Raw genomic sequence first — 26500 nt, forward strand, 5'->3', positions numbered from 1 at the left:
GTCAACAACAACAACTCAAACACATGTAACACACAGTCCTGATGATGGTCGTAAGGGCCTAAAGAATTAATGTAGACTGACTCCAATATAGTGGAATATATTCTAACAATATATATATATATGTATATATATATATATTTTTAAATTATTTATTTTTTTTTATTATATTTTTTTTAAAAACATTTTTTCTTTCAGGGAAAACAAAACATTCACAAAGGATCTTTTAAAATAAACATACTTAGCCCTTTTTTTATCTGATGTACCAAGGATGATTGATAACTAAATTTTAAGTTATTTGGTATTTAATCACCTTGACCGCCGACATAGACTGATGACCGACACCCGACACCTGCCCAGTTCCATAACCACCGTAAGCAGGACCACCAGTTGCTGGTGGAGCCTGGTAGCTTGCAGCTGGAGGTGGGGCTGCATAACCTGGTTGTGCAGCCGGAGGGGCGCCATAGCTCTGTTGCTGATACTGGGGTTGGCCGTATGCTGCTTGACCTTGTGGAGGTGGTGCTGTGATGACAAAGATAACAATGAATTAGGATTTTAAAAAACTGAATTCAAACCTTTTTTCTTTATACAAGACGCTTCCTTTATTTCATTTTTTTTCTTCTTTCCTTAAATATTAGGCGAAATGATCCAACAGGAAAAATATTTTTAAAAGTGTCTGGATTGTAAAATCAAATAATTGCAAACCCAAATGTCATAAACATCACAGAAACAAATTACACTAATAAATGGAATAGAGACTTCATCATCATCATCATCATCATCATTCTGTTATAGCCCCAGTTGCTTGAGGATCGATCCACAGTTTACAATTTCATCTTCTCTCTATCCTTCATACATTCATACAAGAAAATAACTTTAGACGTACATACTAGTACCTGCAACACACATAAGCAAGATTTAGAATTGAACAATGTCGTCCGGGACAATTTATTATTATCGTTATTAAATTTATTAGATAAAGACAAACGATGAGGACGTTTAAAGGACCCCATTTGTCAACAAAAGATGGTGAATGAGACATATGGGATGAGAGGATAGTGTTAAGGCAACTGATTTCACCTTTAAAAAAAGGTCATCCTTTCATCTTACAATCTCACTATTTAAAACTTAAATGTGACTAGGGGTTGAGGCCAATCATTTTCCTTGAATATCATCATGGTAAATGTCGAGGTCAACAAATTTTTATTGAATACCCACTTTCTAAGGTTCAAAATCCCCATTGCCCTGCTCATCCATCCCCTGGTCACTAAAAGAAAAAATATTTTGTTGCAATCTCCTGATGAAGTAAAGTTTTGTTTGTTTGTTGCTTTAGGTCTCTTCCAACACAATTGAGGTTATATGAGAGACCGCTGAAACAAAAAAACAAGCAATCTAACAAAAATAGTACAAATGTAAATCAAAATCATAACCTAAAGATATCATAAGCTAAATTATAAATAACCAAGAACAAACAGGCAGAAGATTTACAGAAAAAAAAATATCCCCTGTCAAAAATACAATCACAAACCAAAGAAGCAGGATAGGCTAGTAAAGAGAAGAAGAAACGACATCACTATCGGATCGTACACCCATGCGAACATCATAGGTATATGATTCAAGGGTGATGCTCCCATCCAACCACCCGCGATGAAGTAAAGTGATTCAAAGCATGGCAATTTAGTAATACTGTGTATTATACTACTTTTCCCTAGCAAATCTCTGGTGACAGAAAAAAAGTCTTGGCAAAGGTTAACCCAACGAAATTTTTTTTAAAATATCAATATTCCCAGAAGTTACAGGATTACTCGACAACTTTCACTCCTATACATGACTGACCAGGTCCCTGTGGATATCCAGGCTGCTGACCAGCTGGAGGTTGCTGATGGTAGCCACCAGGTTGTTGCCCTGGGTATCCCTGTGCTGGTGGTCCCTGTGGATATCCTGGTTGTTGTCCTGGTGCTTGTGGGTAACCAGGTTGTCCAGGTGCTTGGGGATAGCCTGGCTGTCCCGGTGCTTGAGGATAACCGGGTTGCCCTGGTGCCTGTGGGTAGCCGGGTTGTCCTGGAGCTTGTGGGTAGCCTGGCTGTGCTGGATACCCAGTCTAGAGGTAAGAAGAATATCAGAACCAAATCATTTAAGAAAATAATATTGTATTACTATTCTGTCTTTATTCGGATACAATGGCAAGCCTCACTATGGAATGGAAGGATATCTACAAAAAAGGAGGATATGGGAGATGAGTATGGATATTTTGGGTGTTATTATTATTTATAAAATAAGCATCTTAAAAGAATAATTACTATAATTATAAATCAAATACAGTAAGAGTATGGAACGAGTAAATACTCAGCTCAGTTGGCTTTTTTTTGTTTCAAAAAGTAGAATGGCATAGTAAACTCTGCATTTGATATCTTAATATTTTTTTATCAATGATAAAAATCAAATTCCTTAATCTCATTTATCCTCTATATATCATTAACACTCTAAAACTTTAGATGTTTTGTTCTATGAGTTGAATGTCATTATTTCAAGTGGATGGGAAGGTGCAAAATTTGCATGGAGGGGAGAATATAAAACAAATCAAGAGAATAATAAAGATAAAATCATCTAATAAGAGTAATAATGGTCACTGTCGTGCTTTATCAATATTAGTTTTTATGATCTAGGCTCAATTTACAACTTAGCATATAATAAAAGACTATTACTTTTTAAATCAAAAGTTACAACGTGCATCTAAATTGATTATATTCAAATATGGCATAATTGATTATATTTTGGGGAAAAAAATGGGCTGTAATTATTGAGAATTCCCTTGCATAAGTAAAATCATTCATGGTCGAAACCATTTGGATAAGATTTTTGAATAGCTTTCACATGATAAAAAAATGTACATCATTTACATATTACTATCTTGCATTTATTTATCCAATTATTGGGTTTTGACAAATAGAGCTAAGTAGTGTCATCCGTCACAAGCTAATAAAATACATATAATGGAAAAGTATCAACGATATTAAAACTTTTGAATAATACATTACAGTGTCAAAAAGGTTTTAAAAGGCAAAACATTTTGATAAAAAATTGAAAATGTATGTATGAAACAGAGCCAGACAATGCAGAGAAGGAAAAAATTTTTTTTTAAAAACTATCTGAAAAGATCAGCCTGTCTTGACTGAAACTCTTTTAAAATTGTAATATCATACTAGTGTCTGCTCCCTGATTTATCACTTGAATGTTTTAATGACAAAATCAAAGGTATACCTTAGTTAAAATATAATTACATATAATTTCTTTAAAATTACTTGCCATAATGATTAAGCAGAGAAATGTTATCAAGCACAGTTCAATAATAATAATAACAATAACAATGATAATGATAATAATAATAATAATAATAATATGATAATAATAATAGTCATAATAATAATAATAATAATAATAATAATAATAATAATAATAATAATAATAATAATAATAATAATAATAATAATAAATAATAATAATAATAATAATAATAATAACAGGCCTGTAAATGGTTGGTGAAAAAATTGTCCGAACTTTTTGAAAATGCGAAAATAGACCAACAGGACAAAAAATATGGATTAATTAATAAACACAACACAGATATGACATGTCAATTGCTAGTCAAATCCTGTCACTTTCCCCAACCCATTTATAATGAGGTCCTTATTTAATGGTACCAAAAAAAAAATCCCAATTATTTGAGAGAGTACCCACATTTGTATGCCCAGGTCTGAGTTAATTGTAAAATGAAAGGAAGAGAACAATTCCTACCCTTTTGAAGGATGTGTATCTACTGCTTGACACGAGAAGCTGCGTATCTTCACTCCTGTTTGTGTTAAATTTTTACGCTGATTCTTTCGTTTATTTGGATTAATTCTTATAAAAGAAGAAGAAGAAGAAGAAGAAGAAGAAGAAGAAGAAGAAGAAGAAGAAGAAGAAGAAGAAGAAGAAGAAGAAGAAGAAGAAGAAGAAGAAGAAGAAGAAGAAGAAGAAGAAGAAGAAGAAGAAGAAGAAGAGGAGGTAGTGCGGTCGTGTGACAGCTTTCGAAGAAGAATATATATTTCAAAGAAAAATAATTATTTCGCATTATTTTTTTCCGTCTGACATTTAGACAGAACCAAAGAATCCATTGGAAGGAGAAAAGAGAGACGGAGATATGCATGTGTGTCAGTAACAAAATAGAGAGAAACTGCCCGGTCTGACAAATGCTGTGCATGCTAGTTAATAACCGACTAGGTGTGTATTAGACGACTCACGCTGCCTGTGGCACAGTAAGCAGGCAGTGAATCACCGTCTAGCGGAGCGTGTAGGTGGCATGATAATATAGCTAACTGATTGATGGCCTAGTTTTGTTTTGTCTTTGATGTGACAAATAAAAAGTTTCCTTTTTTTTTTTTTTTTTTTTTAAGTCGGCTTTTGAAACAGAATAAAATCAGATTTTTTCGAGGAATGAAATAAAACTCTATTTTCTTTTTTGTTGGTTCTGTTCTTTGACGTTACGAATTTTATTTTTACTATTAATTTAATTTTTTTTTAAATATTAGCACTTAACAGAATATATAGAGCAAAATCGTACTGTCGGAAATCAGACAATAGTCGGAAGATTTACAGCCTGTAATAATAATAATAATAATAATAATAATAATAATAATTTATACAGCGCACAAATTCCTTGTATTCATGCTCTAAGATGCTTTATGAATAAATGTTTGATAGAGGAATTCGCAAATTTATAATTATGCTATTAATGTGAATGACATAAAATCTTTCTTCTACCCAAGGAGACAAAAATAAAAAAATAATAGAAAAAAATGATGAGAGAAAATTAGAAAAGCAGAGCAAAACACTGCAATAGTTAAGTGCTCTGTGCTGTATGCTTGAAGCACATGTAATATATCGCAACCGAGATGCCCAAGTATTAATGATGACAAGTGAAAAACAACGGCCAAAATGTTTTAGATGATAATGTTGATCATTCTTAAATTTAAAAAAATATAAAACAAAAATACCAAAACCATCAAACACCATTGAGTGTATTGTTATTACTATTATTAATTATTTGCATATATAAGTTAAAGTAAGTCTGTTTTATTTTACAACCGTCTGAATTCTCAATAATTACTGCCATCACTTCAAATATCTTTTTCTTTTTTTTTTTTCTTCTCAATTTAAAGTGAATAAAATGGAACAGAAAACAAATAATACAATTTAATATATAGAATTGATTAGTTGGTGACAACACATTAGACTTATCATCATCAGACATTACACCAGACCTGCTGTGCTGGATAACCAGGCTGACTCCCTGGCATGGCTGCGGGTGGGGCTTGGGGGTAGCCTCCTGGACCACCAGGCATACCTGGTCCCACCTTGAAGGCATCGAGTAAAATATTCAGAAAGTGCAGAAAAAAATAAATCCAGGATGAATAAATAGATTATAGTTTTGTTGTTCGAATTGGGTGGAGATTGAATTATCTATTCATCTAGTTATATCTTTCAAAATACTATCTATACAAATCGCAATCCTCAAGGAGACAAGTATGATTATATGAGTGTTATGAGGTATGTTATTGGATGTGCATATAAATGTGTGGCTGTGTTTGAATGTGTACGAGGGGTAAGAATGACTGTCAAAATTTTACCTTTTTTTTTTGCTTTCATTTTCTTTTCAATTATTGTTTGAAATATAAATAAAATAATGGTAAAAAAAGACATAAACATCAAACCTTTAAGAATTATACACAACCACTGACTCATAAAAAGGACTCTTTTCAGGTTTATATGAATTAAATTTGGTGCAAGGCCAAGCGATATGTTTTGTTTGTTGTTGCTTTAGGTCTCTTCCAACACAATTGAGGTTATATGAGAGACCGCTGAAACAAAAAAACAAGCAATCTAACAAAAATAGTACAAATGTAAATCAAAATCATAACCTAAAGATATCATAAGCTAAATTATAAATAACCAAGAACAAACAGGCAGAAGATTTACAGAAAAAAAAATATCCCCTGTCAAAAATACAATCACAAACCAAAGAAGCAGGATAGGCTAGTAAAGAGAAGAAGAAACGACATCACTATCGGATTGTACACCCATGCGAACATCATAGGTATATGATTCAAGGGTGATGCTCCCATCCAACCACCCGCGTCAAGCGATATGTGAATTGCAAATTGCCCTATCATAAACTATAATGAAATGGCATTGATTTTGTGCTTCAGAACCGGTTCAAATTTAATGGAGATGTAACAATAATGAGGATAAAGCAAATTAAAAACAAACAAAAAAGAAGCCTCTTGTTATAAATCTATATTGCATTTAATTAAAATTAGAATCTGGTATCTGGCATAATGATAATGATAAATAATAATAATAATAATAATAATAATAAAAATAAAAATAATAATAATAATAATAATAATAATAATAATAATAATAATAATAATAATAATAATAATAATAATAATAATAATAATAATAATAATAATAATAATAGTAATAATAATACAGTCCACTCTGGATAATCGCAACACCTTGGGATCAGCGAAAATGTTGCGATTAACCGAAGTTGCCATTAACCGAAGTTGAGTTTCCTGTCCACTATTGCAACATTTTACACATATATGGTAAAATTAAACCAGTTGCTGTAAACATTGTTCTTAGTCCATCACAGACTGAGTAATTTGATTGAAACATAAACCATATGGCAGCCCTGGAAAGATTTTGGCAAGCAAAATCTGTTTTGATGCAAACTGACATCTTATTCAGTCAAGATTAACTTTCACTCTTTTGTTCTCAATGTTTGTAAGAATCAAAGAGATTAGCCATGATTAGAGATAATAAGCAATCACTAAACCCAGTGGTCACAATGTACAGCTGTCAATCCCAAAACAAAAGATATTGTTCAATCTCTCTTTACAACTGTCATTGTCTACCTGTTGTCTAGACTATGCCCAGCCCCTCGCCTCCTATCTAATGATCATATTCCTCACAAACCCATACCGTAAAGCCCCAGCTTCTTTTGTCTCCAATAGGATGGTGACACACTACTGTAGCATTAAACCCCACCAATTCTCTATTCTTCAACTGCCATGATTTCACCAATGATGAAAAGTAATCATAATATTTTGTTTGTTTGATTACTTGAAGATTTCTTGAATTTGCCACTTTTTGGGGTCGAAAATTTGTTGCAATTAACCGAAGCTTGTTGCAATTAACCAGTGACTTTTATATAGAATTAATTCAGTTTCTAAGGAAATGTTGCGATTAACCAAAAGGTAAGATAAACCGAGTTGCAATTATCCAGAGTGGACTGTAATAATAATAATAATAATAATAATAATAATAATAATAATAATAATAATAATAATAATAATAATAATTATTATTATTATTATTATTATTATTATAATAATAATTATTATTATAATAATAATAATAAAAATAATATTGTTACACTCTATAACATTTTAACTTTGCTTTGATTTCAATGACAAATATGATCTTAATAAATTTGATACCTTTTAAAGCCTGGGAGCAAAATGCGGAGAAGTTGAAATACTATCAATTAATTGGGTATTCTCGTGACAGGAAAAGGTAAAATTGACTCATAATCAGAGAAAAAATGTGATTGGGAAATGAAGGATAGGTAAAATCTTCAAATAAGCAACGGAAAACTCATTGAAATATATTTACTATATTGAGACCAGCTGAAATAATTAATGTCAAATTTACAATCCTTTTAAGCTACCCCCTTCATATAATAAAAGGACTGAATGGTTTTAAACTGAATCAAATCACAGTCTGCTGAATCCATGATATAAATGTTGTCTCAATCCGTAATATCCTAAAATATAACTTTGCAATAATCTGAATTTTATTTAACAATTCATAGTTTAGATTATACAATTTTTCCTTTTTAGCACTTTTAAAACTTTTGATCTTGGAATTTAAAATTTTTTTTTTTTTAAAGAATGAAAGACCGAAGGAAAAAGACCAAACAAAAATTATTACATGGTAACATTCTAACACTACAAACATGTCAACAATTAATATTTTACATGTCTGGCTACACTATCCATGATAAAATAAATTGATTACTTTGAAGCTGAATAAAAATATTATGAATAAATATTAGGATATTGGTTGTAAGGTAGGCTTACGAAAATATAGCCTAGTGTAAGAAATATAGAATATGAAAATGAATGGCGAACATGCAATAAAACCATCTCCGTGTTACAAAAAGCTAAGTGGATAAAAAAAAAAAAGAGAGAGAGAGAGAGAGGGAGAGAGAGAGAGAGAGAGAGAGAGAGAGAGAGAGAGAGAGAGAGAGAGAGAGAGAGAGAGAGAGAGTGAGAGAGACCTATTATCTAGTTTAATTGTTTTATCATAAACTCAATTAAAGTTTTAAAGTTTACTAAAACGTCTTATGAAATGTACCAAATAGGTTGCAAAAAATATCACACATGAACTTTAAGGGTAATACATGTTTAATTTACAAAGTTTAATGTAAAATCAAATATGCAACCTTGTTTTAAGTTGATTTATATCAAAACAAATAAATGCTCAATACTCAAATATCATTCTTTCATTTTTCCCTGTGACTTAAAAATCACAATCTTAATTTACAGTGTTAACCGATTAAGAATTGAGCACTTAAATGATTACAACCGTTCTAATCTCTATACCAGTTTTATACCGCCTCTTATCCCATTATAAAAGATGGAAGAAAGTCACTTTCAATGGATGAAATATGAAGTTAATATATAATTAAAGAACAAAAATCAGTGAAATAAAATCGTATCTAGAAAAATAAAAAGGATATTGACATTGCCCATTGAATTGCCCACTGGTTGATTTACGAACTCTTACATTGAATCCAATGGCACCGGGGCCACCTTGAGGTTGAGGGGCATATGGCAAACCTCCAGGAGCACCTCCATATGCTGCTGCTGATGCTGACTCAGGAGTTGGCATTCCTCCCTATGGGAAACGACACAATTCAAATGTTAAAAAAGTGCTAATCAAAACTTACATATCCAGAGTTGGCAACCAACAAATTTTTGTGGGATTTCCATTTTTTATTATTTTCCTCTCTCAAAATCATGATGCACAAATTAATTTACATATAATAAGCAGGAATACCAAATCAGGAGGCAAAAATTTACTGAACTTTTACGCAAACACATAGAGCGACCTTTTTCTGAGGGCTGAACTCCATTAAAAGGACCGAGGTGAATCACCCATGTTGTCCAAGGTTGGGGCACGAAAGTGCCATGGGGCTCGAATCCGGGACCTTCCAGGTCACAGTGCAATGCCTTAACCACCCCCCCCCCCCCCTACTATTTGAAAACCAATTTAAAAAATTGAAAATATTTGAAACTCCATTCTTATTTTATACATAAAACAAAGAAAATGACACTCTAGTTTTTTTATAAATATATCACTCATAATGATCATTTCTTTTAACAACCTGTAAATTAATTAGCTTTGAGGTTTACTATCTAACACAAATAATTATGTGGATGCTTACTCCAGGTGGTCCAGCTTGAGGGTAGCCAGGACCAGGTTGAAAACCTCCTGGTGCTCCAGCTCCAGGGTACCCAGGCTGCTGAGGAGGGTAGCCTCCACCATATGGGGGATAACTCATTTTGGCTTCCTGAAAACAGATTTTGGATGACCTTATATTTATAGCTAGATCGTTCCTGTCATTTACCAATAAGTAATATTAATATTATGTCTGCTTCAGATTATTTAAACTGAGTAATTTAGAAAGATACACACGTCATATCGGTGGTTTGCAATTGGAAGTTTTAATGAGGATAGCTAAAATCAGAATTTGTGGCCAATTAGACATGAAATGACTCTAGATAAATAATTTTTATTTATTTTTAAAAATTTCATACTTCATTGTTATTGATCAATCAAATGTCTTTATTTAGTATTGAGAATAAATGATTTATGTTAGTAAATAAGATTGGTGTAAGCATGTGTGGTTAGTGCTTGTGTGTGAGTGTAAATATATGTGTTTGTCCTGTATCTGTGCTCTCGAAATATTCTAATTGTATTGTTGAATTAATTTGGTGAATGAATATTTGAATGACATGTAATATTAATATTGTAAAGCACTGCTGAATGCTAATGTGGAGTCTGAGCACTTAGCAGCTTATTACTTTCTAATAATTAATATTATTTTATAAAAAGGCCGTTTTAAAAAAATGAACATTGGAAAAAGCAATGATTCAAGGGCTGAGAGAACCTATTTATTGACATTTCTCAAAAGCCAGCTACACTATAAATAGTATCTAGTGTTTATATGATTTGACACATCAATTTGTTTTTAATTTTAAGTGTATGAATAAGGAAATAAACAAAAGTTCATACAAAGTGGCAATGCACGCTGTTCATTGTGAAACGAGTGCTTTGATATGTAAAGGCAGACGAAAATCCAAATTCACTTGAATACTGAATTCAGAGTACTCACTTCTCGGGACCACCCTCTAGATTCTCAGAGTCAGAGGGTTCAAGTCCAAACCATTCTCATTCATTGGGGAGATTATTTATCATTTTATAGAGAGCAGACAATGATAAGTCATACACACCAAATTGTGATAAGGCTTCGTTGTGATAAAATTGATATTATCTTCAAAAATTTACAAACCACGTCATGGAATTCTAATTCTCTTTTGGAGCCTTTCCACAAGTTCCTATTACAAATAATATAAAAAAGAACCCCCTTCCGGAACCCTCATCCTTTGCCTTTACAATTAAATAACAAAGCGAAGCCATTCCTAGGAACTTGCGGGAAAACAGCCTTCTCTTTAAAACAAAAGCCAAGGGGGACCTTTCCCTCTGCAAATATATCATAAATGGTCTAGCTTTTCATCAATCCAGTTCCAGGTAGGGGGGTTCCAGGTGACTGCAGTCATTTTGTCAGTAGACCTTGGAAGTTATAAAGAACCGAGGTAAGACAATATTAATATTGGTGTTAATGAGAATACAGAAGAAAAAAAAAACGGACCTACCTGAAATTAAATGTTTTACTGGGCTGAAGAAAGGCTTATTATTGCGCAAGTAAGTCACGCCCTCTCTATTGTGTTGCAACCAGTGCTGGGGTAACCTAATTTTTTCCTCGGCTCGGCAACTTCAGCAGACGTATGAAAAGAGACGGAAGTAAATGAAATTCCTAGTGAAAGGGTAACATACAATGATGAAGGATGATAAATACAGCAAGTGTTTTGAATTCAAATGTTTTTACTGTTTGGTCTTTAATCCTTTTATTATATTTCTTACAGCCATTCGTGACGATATAGAAATGCAAAGTATTTTTCCTGAAAGATGTTTTGTTGCTGAAATATGTGAAATTACTCTGTAATTATTTTCAGCGCAAGTCTGAAAACGAAAAAAAGGTTTCGCAACCGAAAGTATATTAATATACGAAAATTAAATATAGTATCACTTAAACATTATAAACTGTAATAACTACAATACACGAATAAAGTCTTTAATCAATTCTTGTTTTCCTTCTCTTACTTTTGCATTGTTGTGCCCTTACCCGACCCCTACAAAAATTGTTGATAGGTCTATCTACTATTTAGTTAAAAACTAGGCCTATAATTCCATATAAGATTCCAGATTATAAGACAATGTTATCGAGGAAGTTATTTTCTTGGAGCACACTCCTTAGATCTAACCAGAAAATACCCAATCACAACGGTAACGGGGTCTGTGGCTTTTTTGGAGTCGGAGAACATCAACTCCGCCAACTATCTACTTTCAAAAGTAATCTGAGTCTAGATAAAATATATCCAGACTCCAATGTGAATTACCTGAAATGGCAGCCAAAAAATGTAATATATGAAATATATATGACAATAATTAATTAATAGAATAACGAAGTCTAGTCTAGGCCATTTTTTCTAGATTTTAATTTTGGATTGTTTCTTTACTTTTTTTTTAAAATTTCGATCTTGCTTCATATTTGAAGATTATTCAAATTATTGGCAGTTAATATTAAAATCACAAAATTAAAGATAGCAATGGTTTATTTTTTACCAAACTTCATTGACTTTACTTTGACTCGTACGATAAATAGACATTTACTTTATACTTTACCTTTACCATTTAAATCATTTACTGATGTTTTATCGCTTTCTACTACCTACTGACTGACTGATATTGACTCATTTTGTCTCAAATCTGTGATGGTTTTTTTTTCATTCCAGGAAACAAAGGACTCAGAGAAATTTACAGGACATATTCCAATCGGTAAATATCTTTATTGTATTTGTATTTACTGAAATCCTTAAAAAAGCCACAGTGATGCCAATCTTCCGCGGATCCGAGGAATTCCTCCTTTTTGGAGGTTCCTCCCTTTTTTCCTCGGTTCCTCTCATTTTTCCTCTGTTCGCAAAAACAAAGAACAAACAAACAAAAAGCAAAACAAAAACAACAAAAAAGAAACAAAAAAACAAAAAAAACACACAAAATTATAATTTAGCGAATCGTTTAATATTGATGCATTATTATACTTTAACTTCTAAATTATTAGTTTGCTGTCTCTGCTACTATTACTTACATCACCATCACCACAACTGCTACCTTAACCATCACACAATATGATCCTTGTAATCTTTGCAATATGATGGTGATATCACAAAAAATATAACTGCAATACATACATTAGATTTAAAAAAATAAATTTTTATGTGTTTTATGACTCCTTCACCTGATCTTTGAATGGATAATAAATGCTCCCAAATTCATGGGAATTAGTCCCAGATAGCCTTATTTTGGCACTTTAAAAAAAAATTTCCGGGGGGGGGAGGGGGGGGGGGCATGCCCCCGGACCCCCCTAGTAGGAGGCTGCCTTCGGCAGCCTGAGCCCACTTTTGAAGGGCATGATGAGACGTCGATAATTTTCCTCCTTTTTAATTTTTTTTCTGTTGGCATTACTGAAGCCGACACACTGGCTAGACCAGAAAGATTGGTTGACTGTTAGTTCATTAGTGTTGGTAATTAGCAAGGAAGGCTGGTTGACTGTTAGCAAGGTTTACACTTCTCAGATGCACTACACAGAAGGGCCATAAATATTTGATTTCAAACTATATCCTAAATTTCAGTTGGCTATAAAACACCCGTTTTTCACTAAGCCTAAGCCCTTCCATACTGTTTTGAGGATTTGCATAAAAATATGCATGTAATTAATAAGAGATAAACTTTGAATGTTCTCAGATCTTATTCATACTTTCACTATTTGTTACATGAGATTGTGTGAAGTAAAAATAAAATTTACTCAACATCTTTGAAAAAAGAAGGCATTCAATCAGAAAATTAAATCCTTATATTATAAAGATAAACTGTACAGGTTTTCTCTCCCTTTACAAATATGTGAAAATTGACTCATCATTTTTTTTATCCTTGACTTTTGTTTTTCAACCAACCTTTTGTAATGGTGTAAAATACACTATTTTTATGAGTGCTCATCTTGTCAAAATGTTATCTTTACTTCCTCTACTACTAAGAGCCCATTTTATTGGATTATATTACGCTAAGATAGTGACTCTTGTCACAGTTAAACTTTGGGTCTGTAAAACTGCAATCTCCCGCATTTCAGCCAAATCTCCCTGATTTTTGTCCCAAAACTCTCCTCCCAACTGATGTACCAGATTGGCAGCTATGTAGTGGGGTGGGGGCCTTCATGGTAAAGGCTGTTGCAATTCTAAGATGGGGTTGAGAGGCTAAGTAGATGATTGTGATGAAATAATAAGTTCTTCTCTCCCCCCCCCCCCCTCCCCCAGCAATGACAGCAATCCTCCCAAACCCCCTCACATAAAAATATATATAAAGTTTAAAACATAAAAACGAAAGAAAAACAAAACAAAGAAATGAATGAATAGTGACAGTACAAAAAAATAATTTAGCCAATGAAACAAAGACATAAGGCAAGACTCTTTTTAATTTTTCTATCATGAAAAAAAAATAAAAAGGAGAGGGGGGAGTGGGTGGTAACCAATGATCATTTACTTCATTTTTTTTTTTTAGATAAGTCGATTTTTGTAATATGTCCATTGAAGAGCAACTTAAGTAGTGTCAACTGTAGCATACCAAATTTTGAGATATCACCATAGGTGTTGGCAAATTATGATCCAGCAGTTTTTACATTTAATTCTTTTGTCAATCTACATAGTTTCTCCTTTTTTTTTTCTACTTCTCTCTTCTTTTCTTCTTTACTCTTTTTTTTTTTTTCTTTTCAATGGCTTTTAGTATATTTTCAATCAATTGCATCATACCACAAGACCACATAGTTTAAACTTAATAATCAATTTTCAATGTTTGGTCCAGCCTGACTTGATACTGGATCCATGCAGTGAGTCACACATGAGTTCTAGAAATTTCGGTTACATAAAATTAATGAAGTCACTGTTATATGTTTCTTTTATCAACATTTTCATCTGTGAAATTACTAGAATATCGTACAGCAGTCCTTCAGAGCCATTAGGCCCATGGAACTGGAGTTTATCGTATATGTGAAACAGACAGTAGCAATTGCTTTGCTAGCCTTTGGATAGGATGCTTATCTATCGTCAAGTACTTTCCACCAGATCTAACAGACTCAGCTACCCAATCACTGCTGTTGGACAGGGGGTCAGAAAAAATAACCTCAATTTTCACCCAGGATTGATTTCATTTCCTTTGTGTGTGAAACGAGTGCTCAACCAACCGAGCTATTGGGACCCCCAGGATATTGTAAAGCGTTACTCAAAATATTTTCCTATTACTATTACATTTGACAGATTGTCCATTTTTTTATCTCCTCTTTACAGAGCAGCTTGAAATTAGTCACAGTAGAAGTAGTGGTCCAGGAGGACAAAACGTCAATAAAGGTAAATTACACAGGAAATTGTGGTAGTTAAAACAGCATAGCTTGATTTTCGTGATAGCTTGATGTGTAGCATTTGCATTGAATTTACCTCTAATGTTACCCATTGTAAAAGTCAAATTTCTAACCTTACAATAAAATATTTTAAATTATGATTTTAAAATTAAAAAAAAAGTTTTTGAAGAATGCATACATTTGTGGCATGAATCTATTAAATGCTTAATTATTATAAAGGCATCTTGTGAATGATATGTTCATTTTTAAACTATATCTTAAATATTTTTATACATTATGTTCTGTAAAATTTATATACTATCAACTCTATTTATTTGCACATTGAATAATCTTGCACTCAGCTTCTACACTTATTTGAAATAGTCATTTAAAGCCATTAGGTGTAAGGAGCCAGAGTTTATCCCAGTTTTCTATAGGATCATGAGATGGACTGTAGCAATTGCTTGGTACCCTTTTGATAGGATACTGGTCTATCGCAAAAGTACCTCTGAATCAATAAGATGCAAAAGGCGCATGGGCCCATGAATGGAAATCTGTAACAATAGCAAACGAAACAAAATGATGGATGGTTAAGGGGTCATTTTATGACCAATTGTCTGATGAAAGTTGTTGATGATGTCATTAAAAAATACCTCAAAAAATCTTTAGCTTTTATATAGCGCAATATCCGCGCACTTTACAAGGTGTCCTTCACACAACAGCAACACTTAACATGTAGGATGTGACATGATGCCTGTCCGGCGATATTACAATTTTTCGGACAGAGACAACTCTGATAATGGCCAGGTACTCATTTTAGACCTGAGTACAGTGAGAGAATAAAGACATAAATACATTAATTTATTTAATGTCTTTAATCTTTTTTTGTTGTTGGCTGAAGAAGGGTTTTGAACCCGAAACGTTCTGTGTTTGGTATTTTGATATATTTTTTAAGCTGTTATATTCATTTTTGTTTATTACTTTTTACAGTCCACAGCTTCTAGCAGCCTAGTATTACAAAAATACTATTTGTCAACTAACTCAAGCTTTCAGTGTATGATTTATGTTGATGTAAGCAAAGAAAGTTTTAGAATTTTGTTGTTGTTGTTGTTGGTGCTCAGATTGTGCTTTTTTTTATTTTTACAAAACAACAGTTTTATTACGAGTGTGATGTTTTATCATAGTTCCATTCTTTTATTTTATGACAGTGAACAGTAAAGTGGAAGTTCGTTTTCACCTGGATTCAGCCCCTTGGATACCTGAATGGATAAAACCCAGACTCACAGAACAGGTCACAAATTCTGATTGAATGCTTTACTCAGGTTTTATTTACATATTATTCAATATGGCTACTGTTTTTGTTCCTGTTTAAAAGAGATTTTAATGGCATTTTATACAGACCTGCCTAGTACTACGAAAAATTCGTGGAATTACTAAATTTTGGCTCCATTTTAGGAACTTCATCAATATTTCTGTCATTAAAACTTATTGAAAATGAAACTTGGTGCCAGAGTGCATAATTTTAAAGATTGTGAAGTATTATCTTATCATTATGAGGGCAAAATGTTGATCTGTAAAGTTAAATAAAGCGAGGGCAATTTTTATCTTCTACAAACTACGAATTTTTAAATGTTCAAGTAGGCAGGTCTGATTTTATGTAAAAAACTCTTCATTAAGAAAAACAGTAAAGGGATAATACCGTACTTAATATTCCTGCTGACTTGTCTCCCTTGTAAAGCAAAAAAGAAATGTATAAAATGATAGTAATGATAAATAAGATTACAGTTTGCTCTGGAATTCTGCCACATCTTTGCAGTGAAGACACACCATAGTTCTTTTGTGTGCGTTTTCCTTTTCAATATGCATAAATAAACTCAATGAAAAATTGGCAGCAAAGAGAAACAAGAAATTAGTAGCAAATTATATCCAATGGCAAGCAAAATGATAATAATAATAATAGATTTATAGTGCGCCAAACATCCCTTCATCTGGAGGGCTCTGGGCACATAACATAGATTAAGCCCTAACATACCACATGAACAATGCTAATTATACACATAATCAAAAGAAAGCCTGTTAGAATAAGAATGTCTTCAATCGACACTTGAAATCCTCTAATGAAGACAATGAACGCATCTCAAGAGGTAGCAAATTCCACAACCTTAGACCAGAATGCTGAAACTCGCAATCACCAGCCTTCACTCGACAGCGGGGTGTTTTTAATTTGAGGTTGTTCATTGATATTAATAATAATACCAGTATAGCATGCAAAATTATTAACTTACAATATTCTGAATAGGATGCCAGTCTATTGCAAAGTACTGTCCACAGGATTTAACAAACCCAGCTACCCAGTCACTTCTGGGTGGACAAGGGGATCAGAAAAATACTTCGACTTCTCCCAGAGTCGATCTAGATCCCTTTGTGGGTGAAGCAAGTGTTTATACAACTGAGCTATCAGGGCACTCAAATGTCATCAGAGTCCTCAGATAATTCTCTTTTTCAATGTTTTATCATTTAAATTTAAAGAGAAAAAAAGTGACATTTTCAATTTAGCCATTTTTGGTTAAACCAATTTTAATGATTATATTTTGTTCTTTTTTTAAAGACTTCTATTTCACTTTTATAACCATGTCCTAGTATAATTTAGTTGGGAAGATGATTTCTTCATTCGTAAGTTTTGCTTTATGATGGTAAGATGTATAATTATTGTTACAAGATTGATTCTTATCATGGTAAAATTTCAATCTTTTATGAAAATATTTTTCATCTGTTGATTCAGTTAGAAAGATGCTTACTTGTGATTTTTTTTTTCAGGAGCAGAACAGAATTTCAAAAGATGGATATCTTATCATCAGATCTGACTTGACACGAAAGCAAATGTTGAATCAAGCAGATTGTCTCAACAAATTACGAAATATGATATACCAAGCCTCCATTTTACCTACAGAGTCCACTGAAGAAGAAATAAAAAAGAAAGAGCAAAGGTACGTCATATTGAACCTGAAGGTGCCCAGTTTGATTGAGTTGAGGCTTTGTGGTATTTTGGCATGATACTTGCCTATGGATCTTTAGGTCCTGGTTTCTGTCTTGCTCTGGACAGCTCAAAGTTGAGTCCTTAGAAAAGGTTCTTTACTCATTTTTTCTCACCACACTCAGGTGTAATATGAGTACCTGGCCGGTAACTGCTTAGCTTCTGGCCAAAAATAAGAAATTATAATTAACGCCTTACAGGCTTCCAACATGCTGTTTTGTTGTTGGCTTGGGACCCTTTGTAAAGAGCTTTGAAGCAAATGGTTTTTATTTGGACACTCGCGGCTAATTAAGAAAAAACGAAAAATAACCAAAGGATCTCACAGGTTTAAACTTTAATATTTTAACATGGAAATAATTTCAAAGCAATTCTTTTGTTTACTCATCCTATATTTTATTTTTTTAGTCACTGTGGTTTTTATCAATACAGCATTGGTCTCTCAACATGAACTATTAATTTAGGACCAAGAAATTGGTTTAGCAAGTAGGTACCTCAATAAATCTGCTTCATGAACTGCATTAGCTGCCTGTTGAGAAAAGGATTAAATTCAAAGCTTGTGTTTTAGTGTACCGTTGTCTTGAAAGTACTGCCCCTTCCTACCTTTTGGAACTAATTGAAAGATATTCAAATCCCCGCCCCTTACATTCGGCCAGTGATTCCACCAAACTAGTTGTCCCGCTGAAATGAGATCCTTTTCTCATTTCGGACCCTTTTTTTGGAACGCCTTACCACAGAGCATTCGTGAAAAAGAATCTTTGTCTATTTTTAAACTTTCGCTTAAAACATATCTGTTTTGTTTTTAGTAGATGGTATGAGAAGCAAGATAGGTCTAGTTTGTGTTGTGTGTGAATGAGTATGTTTCAGCCAAAGTATAATAGTAATTTAAGCGCTTAGAGTCTGGTGTCTCGTAGTTATAGCGCTATATAAGTTTCAGCATTATTATTATTATTAAAGAGCATTCAACACAACCATAGGGACCTGTATTGGGTATAGTTGAGATTTCTCTAACCCCTCTGTTCATCCAACACTGATTGGGTATCTGGGTCTTTGAGATCCAGCTGAAAATACTTTGCGATTGGCTAGCATTATATTCAAAGGGTTGAATTAATGGTCACTGTCAGATTAACTGTATAATCTCCGGCTCCACAGGTTCTGAATGACAAGTTAGTTGGGTTTTTTTTTTTCCACCCTGATACAGATTATACCTGATTTTTTGTCTTCGTATAGTATGATATGTTGCAGGTTATTTAAATTGAGATTTTTTTCAAACAGTTTCTTTATATTGTTAATTCTGTTTTTTTTTTTTGTTACTTTTTCTGTCCTTAGAATGATGAAAGCAAAGTCAGGCATTTTACGAGAAAAGAAGAGGAAGTCTCTCATAAAGCAGTCACGGTCAAATCCAGAATTATGATATTGGTTAATGAGTCATGTGATATTGTTTTGTTTTCTTTCTATAAATAAAGTATGTTTTTATCTTTCAAATTTTGCTTCAACTGTTTGATATTTTATAATAAAGTGTGACAGAGCGTTTGTTTTCTAATATTTGGAATTGGTTTAAATATACAAATTTGTTGGACCTATGGCCCTAATATGGTAAATGAGGTGTGAATCATGAAGCGAAAATGTGATCTCAGGTGATAATAATGATCAGAATTTTTAAATTGATATTTTGCAGTTTTGAAAAATATATTTCTTTGTATTGATAATTTAAGTCAGTTGGTTTGGTGGAGGGGAGGTGCATTGGTAGGGTCTCCTTCATCTGTTGTCCTTTTCTCTGTGGCTTTCCATCTTTGATCTGGTTTATGTGACAACTTGATTTTGCCCAAACCTTGGTTGGAGTCATTTTCTGTCAGGCAGTCAGCCAAATGTGAATGTGTGCTATCTTGTGAGAGATAATATAGTGCAGCTCAGATTCAATGAAAACTGAAAATCCACAGATTGCTTTTCAGCTACTCAAGCCAAAAGAAAATTGGTTTGTATATAGTGTGTTTTACTCAATTACCACTATCGTTAAAGGAAAAAAAATAGTAGATTTGAATAATACATATATAATTTATCGTCATAGAAAAATGTAAATAATGATGGGCTCAGACAGATACCGAGATAGTCGAAGTTAGGGCTGAGTGAGTTTGTTTTTAAGGGTTTTATGGCACTTGCGACACATTCTGGTAGTATAATTGAAAATGGGACAATAAAAAAGTTCTAGAATTACAATTAAAGCATCCCAGAAAATATAAGACAAACGGGAATTGGTTCAAATAGGGAACTGATGTAGATTCCAAGAGCATACCATCAGTGTACTTAGTTTAAGTAAGTAAGACCACCCTAAAGTCTCATCCAGACACAAGCACAGGTCCCCAATAAGAGGAACACACATGTTTATAAATCATTATATTGTAAAACAAAAAATAATACAGTGCATAACAGCTGATTTTCAAGACAAAAAATATCATCTCCCAAAACTTTAACTATACATTTGACTGTTTCCCTCCCAGCCAAGAACTCCGACCAGGGAAAGGACAAAACCAAGTAATCGCATTCCAAGACAAAGACAAAAATAAAAAAGCATGTTGGGAAAGTAGATACAAGGGGATAGAAGACACAGTAAGTGCCTCTCTGTCCGCTATGGGAGGATCAAAGAACCCACCCAGGGTGTTCGGGCTGAGTGAGTTATATAAATGAATAACAAAAATGTAAAACTGTGTTCAATGAAATTTATTCAGTCATCCTTTTCTCAATCTAAATAAACATGCAAATATTTTAAGGTACAAAAAACTTTTCTGCCTAATGTCAATCAGTATTGTAGAGAAATACATAAGCCTAATCATTGCTAAATATATTTTGATAGCATTTATTGCATGTTATGTGTTTGATTTTCAGTATTGAAACCAACAGTGTAGATGTATTGCTACTCTTCATCGTTAACCAATAAAAATGTATATTGCAACGTATTGCAAGAGAAAAACATGAAAGAAGTGAAGGACAATGTAACATTTAAAAATTTATTTATTTATCACAGAAATCTTTTGATCAAAGAAACAGTAAAATCTCAGTATAAATACTGCCGAATGGTATTAACATGACAATTGTCTTAACATCAACGAAGGCAAGACATTTTGACAAATAAAATAATACTTTCACAAACTTCCATGAGAATTTACACTTAGCCAAAAGAAAAAAAAATGTAAACAATTTTTCAATAGATGGTTTTGTTATCTTGTTCGTCATGATAATGCTGATATTGATTATGGAAATTACTGACAACCGTAATTCAAATGGAAATTCATAAATAAATAAAATACTTGTATAAAAATAATTACTAATAATAGCTTTTGAAAAACAGGGTAATATCACACTCCTGGTGGGAAAAAACAATAACAATGCTCTTGTATTATTCACAGCCATAATATAATGCAAAATGAAATGGGGAGAACAAAATAAAAAAAAAAAAAATAAGCAGATTTAAATTACTCAAGAATTGCAAGACTAAAGAGAGTATATTATTTGTGAATTGCATCCAAAGATTGCAGAGAAAAACTGATAGGCAATGAGAGGAAAAGCTCGATTAAAAGCAAATCCCCTATTATATAAATAGATTATTTTACAGAAAATAACTAAGTGAAAAATGTAACAATGCAGTTTCCTATTGCAGAAATAGTAAATGTTTATAAATAGTAGTAATAATAATGCGGCACACACAGTTTCATGGTAAAGGGGAAAAAAAATTAAAACCATCGACATGAAAAATGTACAATAATACTGTTAATTCCAAAAGCTTCACAGCTTTTATGTTAATTTAATAAGAAAAATAAATTGCATAATATTAGAAATTTGCACATTTTCAAGTAATTTGCCACAACATAGGTTATTTATGTTGGGTTATGCAATTATAAACGGTTTGTACAATATTGAAAGCAATGAAAAAAATCAGAACTACTTTTAATAATAACATTCTTTATATAAAATTAAAATTCTCGCTCCAAATCTGAGATGTTGCTTGTATTTCCACTAAAAATTTAGTTGCTGTAAGCATAAAGTGTGGATTTTAGTAACATGGTTTTCATCATGCCCAGCTAGTGGGAAAGCAAATTTTAAAAACTCTAAAGCAGCGTAACTGCTTTCTCTTTATTTTCATTTCTTAAAGCATTTCAATATTATTTGTTATTCACCAAAATTCAATCACGATAATTATTTGAAATCTTGACAAGCTTGAAAGGCATGACTATCTTATTGTAACGAAACGTAATTTTGAAAGCTTAAACTGAAACAATGCGAGGAGCCATTGGGAATGTTTTCCTCATGGCCAGACACTTCTCGCGGTCAATGAATAAGCTGTTGTTCTTGATGGACAGATCCTGTTCCAAAGCAGCCTTGGTGCGCAGCAAAGCTTGCAGAGCATTCTCAGCCTCACGGAGCTTGTGCTGAAGCTGATCCACAGTGTCTGTGATCTCACCAACTTCTTCAACCAGCCTGTGTGAATAGGTTTAGGTAAATAGCAATGATGAAAGAAGTCCTTCAAAACAATTTGACCATTTAATTAGAGTTTATCCTAGCAAAGTAGTTTCTGCCAGATCTAATAGACCCAGTTAGCCAATGTGGTCTTGTGGTATGACACTCGACTTCAGACTGGAAGGTCCAGCTCTGAGAGTTGAGGCTATTTATTCACATTCTCTTACCATACCAAGGTATAATATGAGGACCTAGCGACTAACAACGTTTTCTCTGTCGGAAAAAAAAATGTTATATTCCCTAATAGGCATCATGTCTTTTCTACAGGTTAAGTGTTGCTGTTGGCTTGAGTTGATTTTTGTAAAGTGATTTGAGCACATTAAGTGGATATTGCTCTATATGAATGTGCAAGTTTCATTGCGTTTTTAAAAAAAATATTTGGTTTGTTTTTTGTTTTGTTTTCAAAATTTTCTTATGGATTCCATTTCTGTGTCAGACTTTGGGTGACCTTTGGCAGACACATGAGCTGAATGCTGTCAAGATCTATCTTGAGGATTATTTCCCTTCGTCCTACTTCTTAGACGTCAGTGACTTATGTAATACAGGCACCAACATTTTAATCAATCTAATTGTTCTTTTCTGTGTATACAATCTTTTTTCTTTAGGTGCTCAAATAACCATAAAGTGATTTTAACTACAATTTTCATAATCCTTCAGGGCCATTAGGCCCATAGAACCATAGTCTAGCCCGGTAACTATAGCGTAAAACGGACAAAAGCAATGACTTGCTAACTTTTGGATAAGATGCTAGTCTGTTGCAAATTATTTTCCGCTAGACCTAACAGATCCAATAACCACAGCTGGGTGGAAAGGGAGGGGGGGGGGGGGGGGGTCAGAAAATAATCTCAACTTCACCTGGGAATGATCTCCGTGTCCTTTTGCATGTGAAGTGAGTGCTCTACCAACTAAACTATCTGCCTTTAAGCAGCATTTGACTTAAAATAAACTAAACAAACTGATTGGAAATGGAGGAGAAACTAGGAAACACAGTTGTGATGATTATGTACCTGTGCTGTACGGGATCCCTGCAGAGTTCCACATTGGGTCTCCTGAGGCGGGTGTCCAGACGGGTTTGGGCCACTTGCATGGGGTTTTCCTTGTCTTGGATGGCCTTCTTGAGCAATTCAATGTTCTTCTCCATGTCGTAGATCTCTTGCAGAACCTGGATTTAAAGTTCAATCATTATTTTTTTTTCCTTCTTTATTTCACGTACTTAAACTTCGTCAGTTTTAACAAATTACAGTTTGTACTGTTCAGCACTGAATGTGTAGAAAAAAAGTGCTGACTGAAAGAATTTAGTTCATTTAAAAATAACGCAAATGTTGCTGTTGAAGCTCGAAGAAATAAATAAAAACAATCAAATTGAATGGAAGCTCTGATTTAATTAACAAAGACAGATGATGTGGACATTTCGGGTTTTCCCTTTGTCAACAAAACAGGATAAATGAAACATAGATAAATGAGTGATGAGAGGATGAGAGTTAAACCTGAAACGTCCATATCATCTGTCTTTGTTAATTAGATCGAAGCTTCCATTAAATTTGACACTTGTTGTTTATATGAAAACAACATCAGACCAAACCATTTACATCATGTAAGTAGAAACAGTGATGCAATTGGGGCTTCATCAAAGCCTAAGCCACATTACTGTTATCTACTCTCTTGATGGTAATGGTTAAGTCTGCATTTTTGTGCGGCTATGTGGTCTAGTGGTATGACACCCGCTTTTGGATCGGAAGTTCCTGGGTTCGAGCCTCGCTCTGCGCATAGTTGAGTCCTTGGAGAAGGCTCTATATTCACATTCTCACCGTACTCAGGTGTAAAATGAGTACCTGGCTGTTAACAGCGTTGTCTCTGTCCGAAAAAAATTGTAATATCGCCTAACAGGCATCATGTCCAGTCCTAAAGGTTAAATGTTGCTGTTGGCCAGGGACCCCTTGTAAAGCGCTTTGAGCATATTTAGTGGATATTGAGCTATATAAAAGCTCAATTTAAAAAAAAAATTTATTACTAAATAATAGAGGAACATTATTATGACTTGGTCAGATTACGTTTACAGGGAACTCAAGCCCTGCTTGTAAAGCCTTAAGACATGAAACACTATTGGAAACAAACCTTGGACAGATGGGTCTGGATCCTGTTCCTGGCATCGGTGGTCTCCCCTGATCTCTGGTTGAGGGCAACGTTGACAGAGTTCCATTCTTGCCACATCTCGTTGTTGCATTGGTTGATGACGGATTCAATCTCATTCCTCATGTTCTTGGAGGCGGCTCTCTCAGACTGGGATCTCTGGATGTTGTTGTTGCTATATTTAGCCCAGGATTCTGGCACTGACATTCTAAGGGAAGGGAGAATTATCGTCATAACAAAACAATGGTTTTCAGAACAAACACTTATTTTCACATTTTTAAATGAATTATTCAAGGGGGTGTAATTATATTTTAAAAATTTACTGAATCAGTAAATAATGTTTAAAACATAAAGAATAAAGAATGCACCATCATTCTATGTAAATTGTTTTTTGTTGTATTAAAAAAAAAAATTATTTTGAGAAAGAAAATTCATTATACATGGTTTAAATATATTACTATAGATTTTGAATTAAAATTTCACCCTGACAGGTTTTAATTTTGAGTCAATGAGTCCAAATATTATAATAATACTCAGAAAGCATCATGTTGTGCTGTCATGTACTTGTCTGGTTTAGTTTAGTTGTACAGTCTAAGATCACAACAAGACCTTAATTAGGTCTGAAGAGACACTTTCATGGTGTGGCCTTAATTTAGAAAGGCGTTTTACGCACAGTTCCAACAATGATTGGATAGCTGGGTATTTTAGATATGACAGAGAGTACTTTGCAATAGACCAGTGTCCTATCCAACGGGTGTTAAGAAATGTGTCATTGTCTGTATAACTCTACAAAAGCGGGTATAATCCCAGACCCTATAGATAGTGTGTGCTTGGCTAAGAAGCTCACAACATTGCAATCCGGAAGTATAAATGACTATCACACAAAACTATGTGTAACCTTAAATGTTTATAGTCTGGTTAATACAGTTTAATGAGAACTACTCATAAACGCGATTGGCAAAAAACAATAACAAAGACCTGAGTGACGTCAACTTCATTCTATCTATAGGCTCTATGACATTGAAAGGACACCTTTACTTACGTGTTATCAATGCGGTGCACACCATCATGGTAAGCAATTCCACGGCTGGCATTTCGAAGACCATGGCATGTCGAGTCCAGGTTTTCAGCCACAAACTTGTCACTTGAGTCCCTCTCCAATTCATGCTGGGCGGCACGGTTCAGGCTAAGAAAAAGGAAACACAAGGATGTTAGAAGTACGGTTTGTACAGCTTTATCACATTAATCATCAAATAACCATGGCTAATAAGTAAAAGAATTAATACACTTTTTAAAAATAGACTGTTAGAATGGATTCATTGCAAAAGATTTTAACACAAAACTTGTCTAAACTGCAGTCAATTAATCATGCATTAACTGGTTTGTTTTTCCGGTTCCTCTTTTTTACTCATTCATTTATTTATCGACACATTAATATATCCTGATTTGTTTTATTTTTCTATGTTTGCAATTCCCTTTCCGTCAACTTAAGACATTCTGACAGGTATGAAAATTTTACATGTTAATTAGTAAACATTTCTGTCATAGAAGAACATAATTATTGTGATAGGGCTACAGAGCCATAACCTAACACCGTCCCACACCACTCAAATGTTGCGTCTATCCTCAGCTGCAAAAGTATGGATTAGATTGGATTGAAAACAAAATGATTTTACATTCATTATGCCCTTGATAATATATGGTATTGTTAACGATATAATCAGTATTATGCAAACACTGCCCCTTTTCAATTAAAATTATTTTCTCTGTCTTCATTCAGTAATAATGAACTAAATATAGAAAAAGAGGGAAGCCTAGAAACAGCTAGAGGAGGGAATTGATGGAGATTAAAAAACTGAAGGTATTACATGAAGGGAGGCAGAGAGGATGGCATAAAGCCGGACAAGATGGGGAAGATTTGTCAATGTCTG

The 26500-nt window shown here is 33.4% G+C and overlaps 3 protein-coding genes across 7 annotated transcripts in view; 1 reads left to right on the plus strand and 2 right to left on the minus strand.

The window, feature by feature from the left end:
* LOC144973399 (annexin-B12-like) overlaps positions 1-11207 on the minus strand; it is a 28789-nt gene extending 17582 nt beyond the window's left edge. Inside the window, exons 1-6 of one of the 2 annotated variants that reach the window (XM_078915771.1) lie at positions 11046-11198; positions 9554-9679; positions 8893-9003; positions 5298-5390; positions 1834-2098; positions 311-519 (exon numbers count right to left, since the gene is read on the minus strand). In XM_078915771.1, coding sequence (XP_078771897.1) covers positions 311-519; positions 1834-2098; positions 5298-5390; positions 8893-9003; positions 9554-9670 — 795 coding nt within the window. In that variant the 5' untranslated portion in view covers positions 9671-9679; positions 11046-11198. Of the gene's footprint in view, positions 1-310; positions 520-1833; positions 2099-5297; positions 5391-8892; positions 9004-9553; positions 9680-11045 lie in introns of both variants that reach the window. The other variant, XM_078915772.1, reaches the window with a different exon arrangement.
* Positions 11208-11222: 15 nt separating this feature from the next.
* Positions 11223-19412, plus strand: LOC144973400 (large ribosomal subunit protein mL62-like). Of its 2 annotated transcripts, none has more exons than XM_078915774.1 (6): positions 11223-11249; positions 12246-12288; positions 14847-14906; positions 16105-16187; positions 17714-17883; positions 19257-19412. In XM_078915774.1, the coding sequence occupies exons 1-6, from the start codon at positions 11238-11240 to the stop codon at positions 19339-19341; spliced, it is 453 nt and encodes a 150-aa protein (XP_078771900.1). In that variant the 5' UTR covers positions 11223-11237; the 3' UTR covers positions 19342-19412. The 2 variants fall into 2 exon arrangements, with proteins under 2 accessions (XP_078771900.1, XP_078771899.1); XM_078915773.1 differs by lacking the exon at positions 11223-11249 and adding an exon at positions 11536-11870.
* Positions 19413-20630: 1218 nt separating this feature from the next.
* The window catches only part of LOC144973401 (tektin-3-like), a 35450-nt gene continuing 29580 nt past the window's right edge, over positions 20631-26500 (minus strand). For all 3 annotated transcript variants that reach the window (XM_078915775.1, XM_078915777.1, XM_078915776.1), the window contains exons 7-10: positions 25612-25755; positions 24555-24777; positions 23447-23601; positions 20631-22400 (exon numbers count right to left, since the gene is read on the minus strand). In XM_078915775.1, coding sequence (XP_078771901.1) covers positions 22187-22400; positions 23447-23601; positions 24555-24777; positions 25612-25755 — 736 coding nt within the window. In that variant the 3' untranslated portion in view covers positions 20631-22186. The remainder of the gene's footprint in view (positions 22401-23446; positions 23602-24554; positions 24778-25611; positions 25756-26500) is intronic.

Source organism: Berghia stephanieae, chromosome 5, assembly GCF_034508935.2.
Source record: "Berghia stephanieae isolate SIO BIC M18660-M18661 chromosome 5, UCSD_Bste_1.3, whole genome shotgun sequence".
NCBI lineage: Eukaryota > Metazoa > Mollusca > Gastropoda > Nudibranchia > Aeolidiidae > Berghia > Berghia stephanieae.

Excerpts from the sequence above, each read along its gene's own strand:
- LOC144973400 (XM_078915773.1), top strand. The coding sequence starts at position 11,667 with ATGTTATCGAGGAAGTTATTTTCTTGGAGCACACTCCTTAGATCTAAC. Across the intron at positions 12,289-14,846 it reads TACAGGACATATTCCAATCG|AGCAGCTTGAAATTAGTCAC; the intron begins GTAAATATCTTT and ends TCCTCTTTACAG. Across the intron at positions 17,884-19,256 it reads ATAAAAAAGAAAGAGCAAAG|AATGATGAAAGCAAAGTCAG; the intron begins GTACGTCATATT and ends TTCTGTCCTTAG.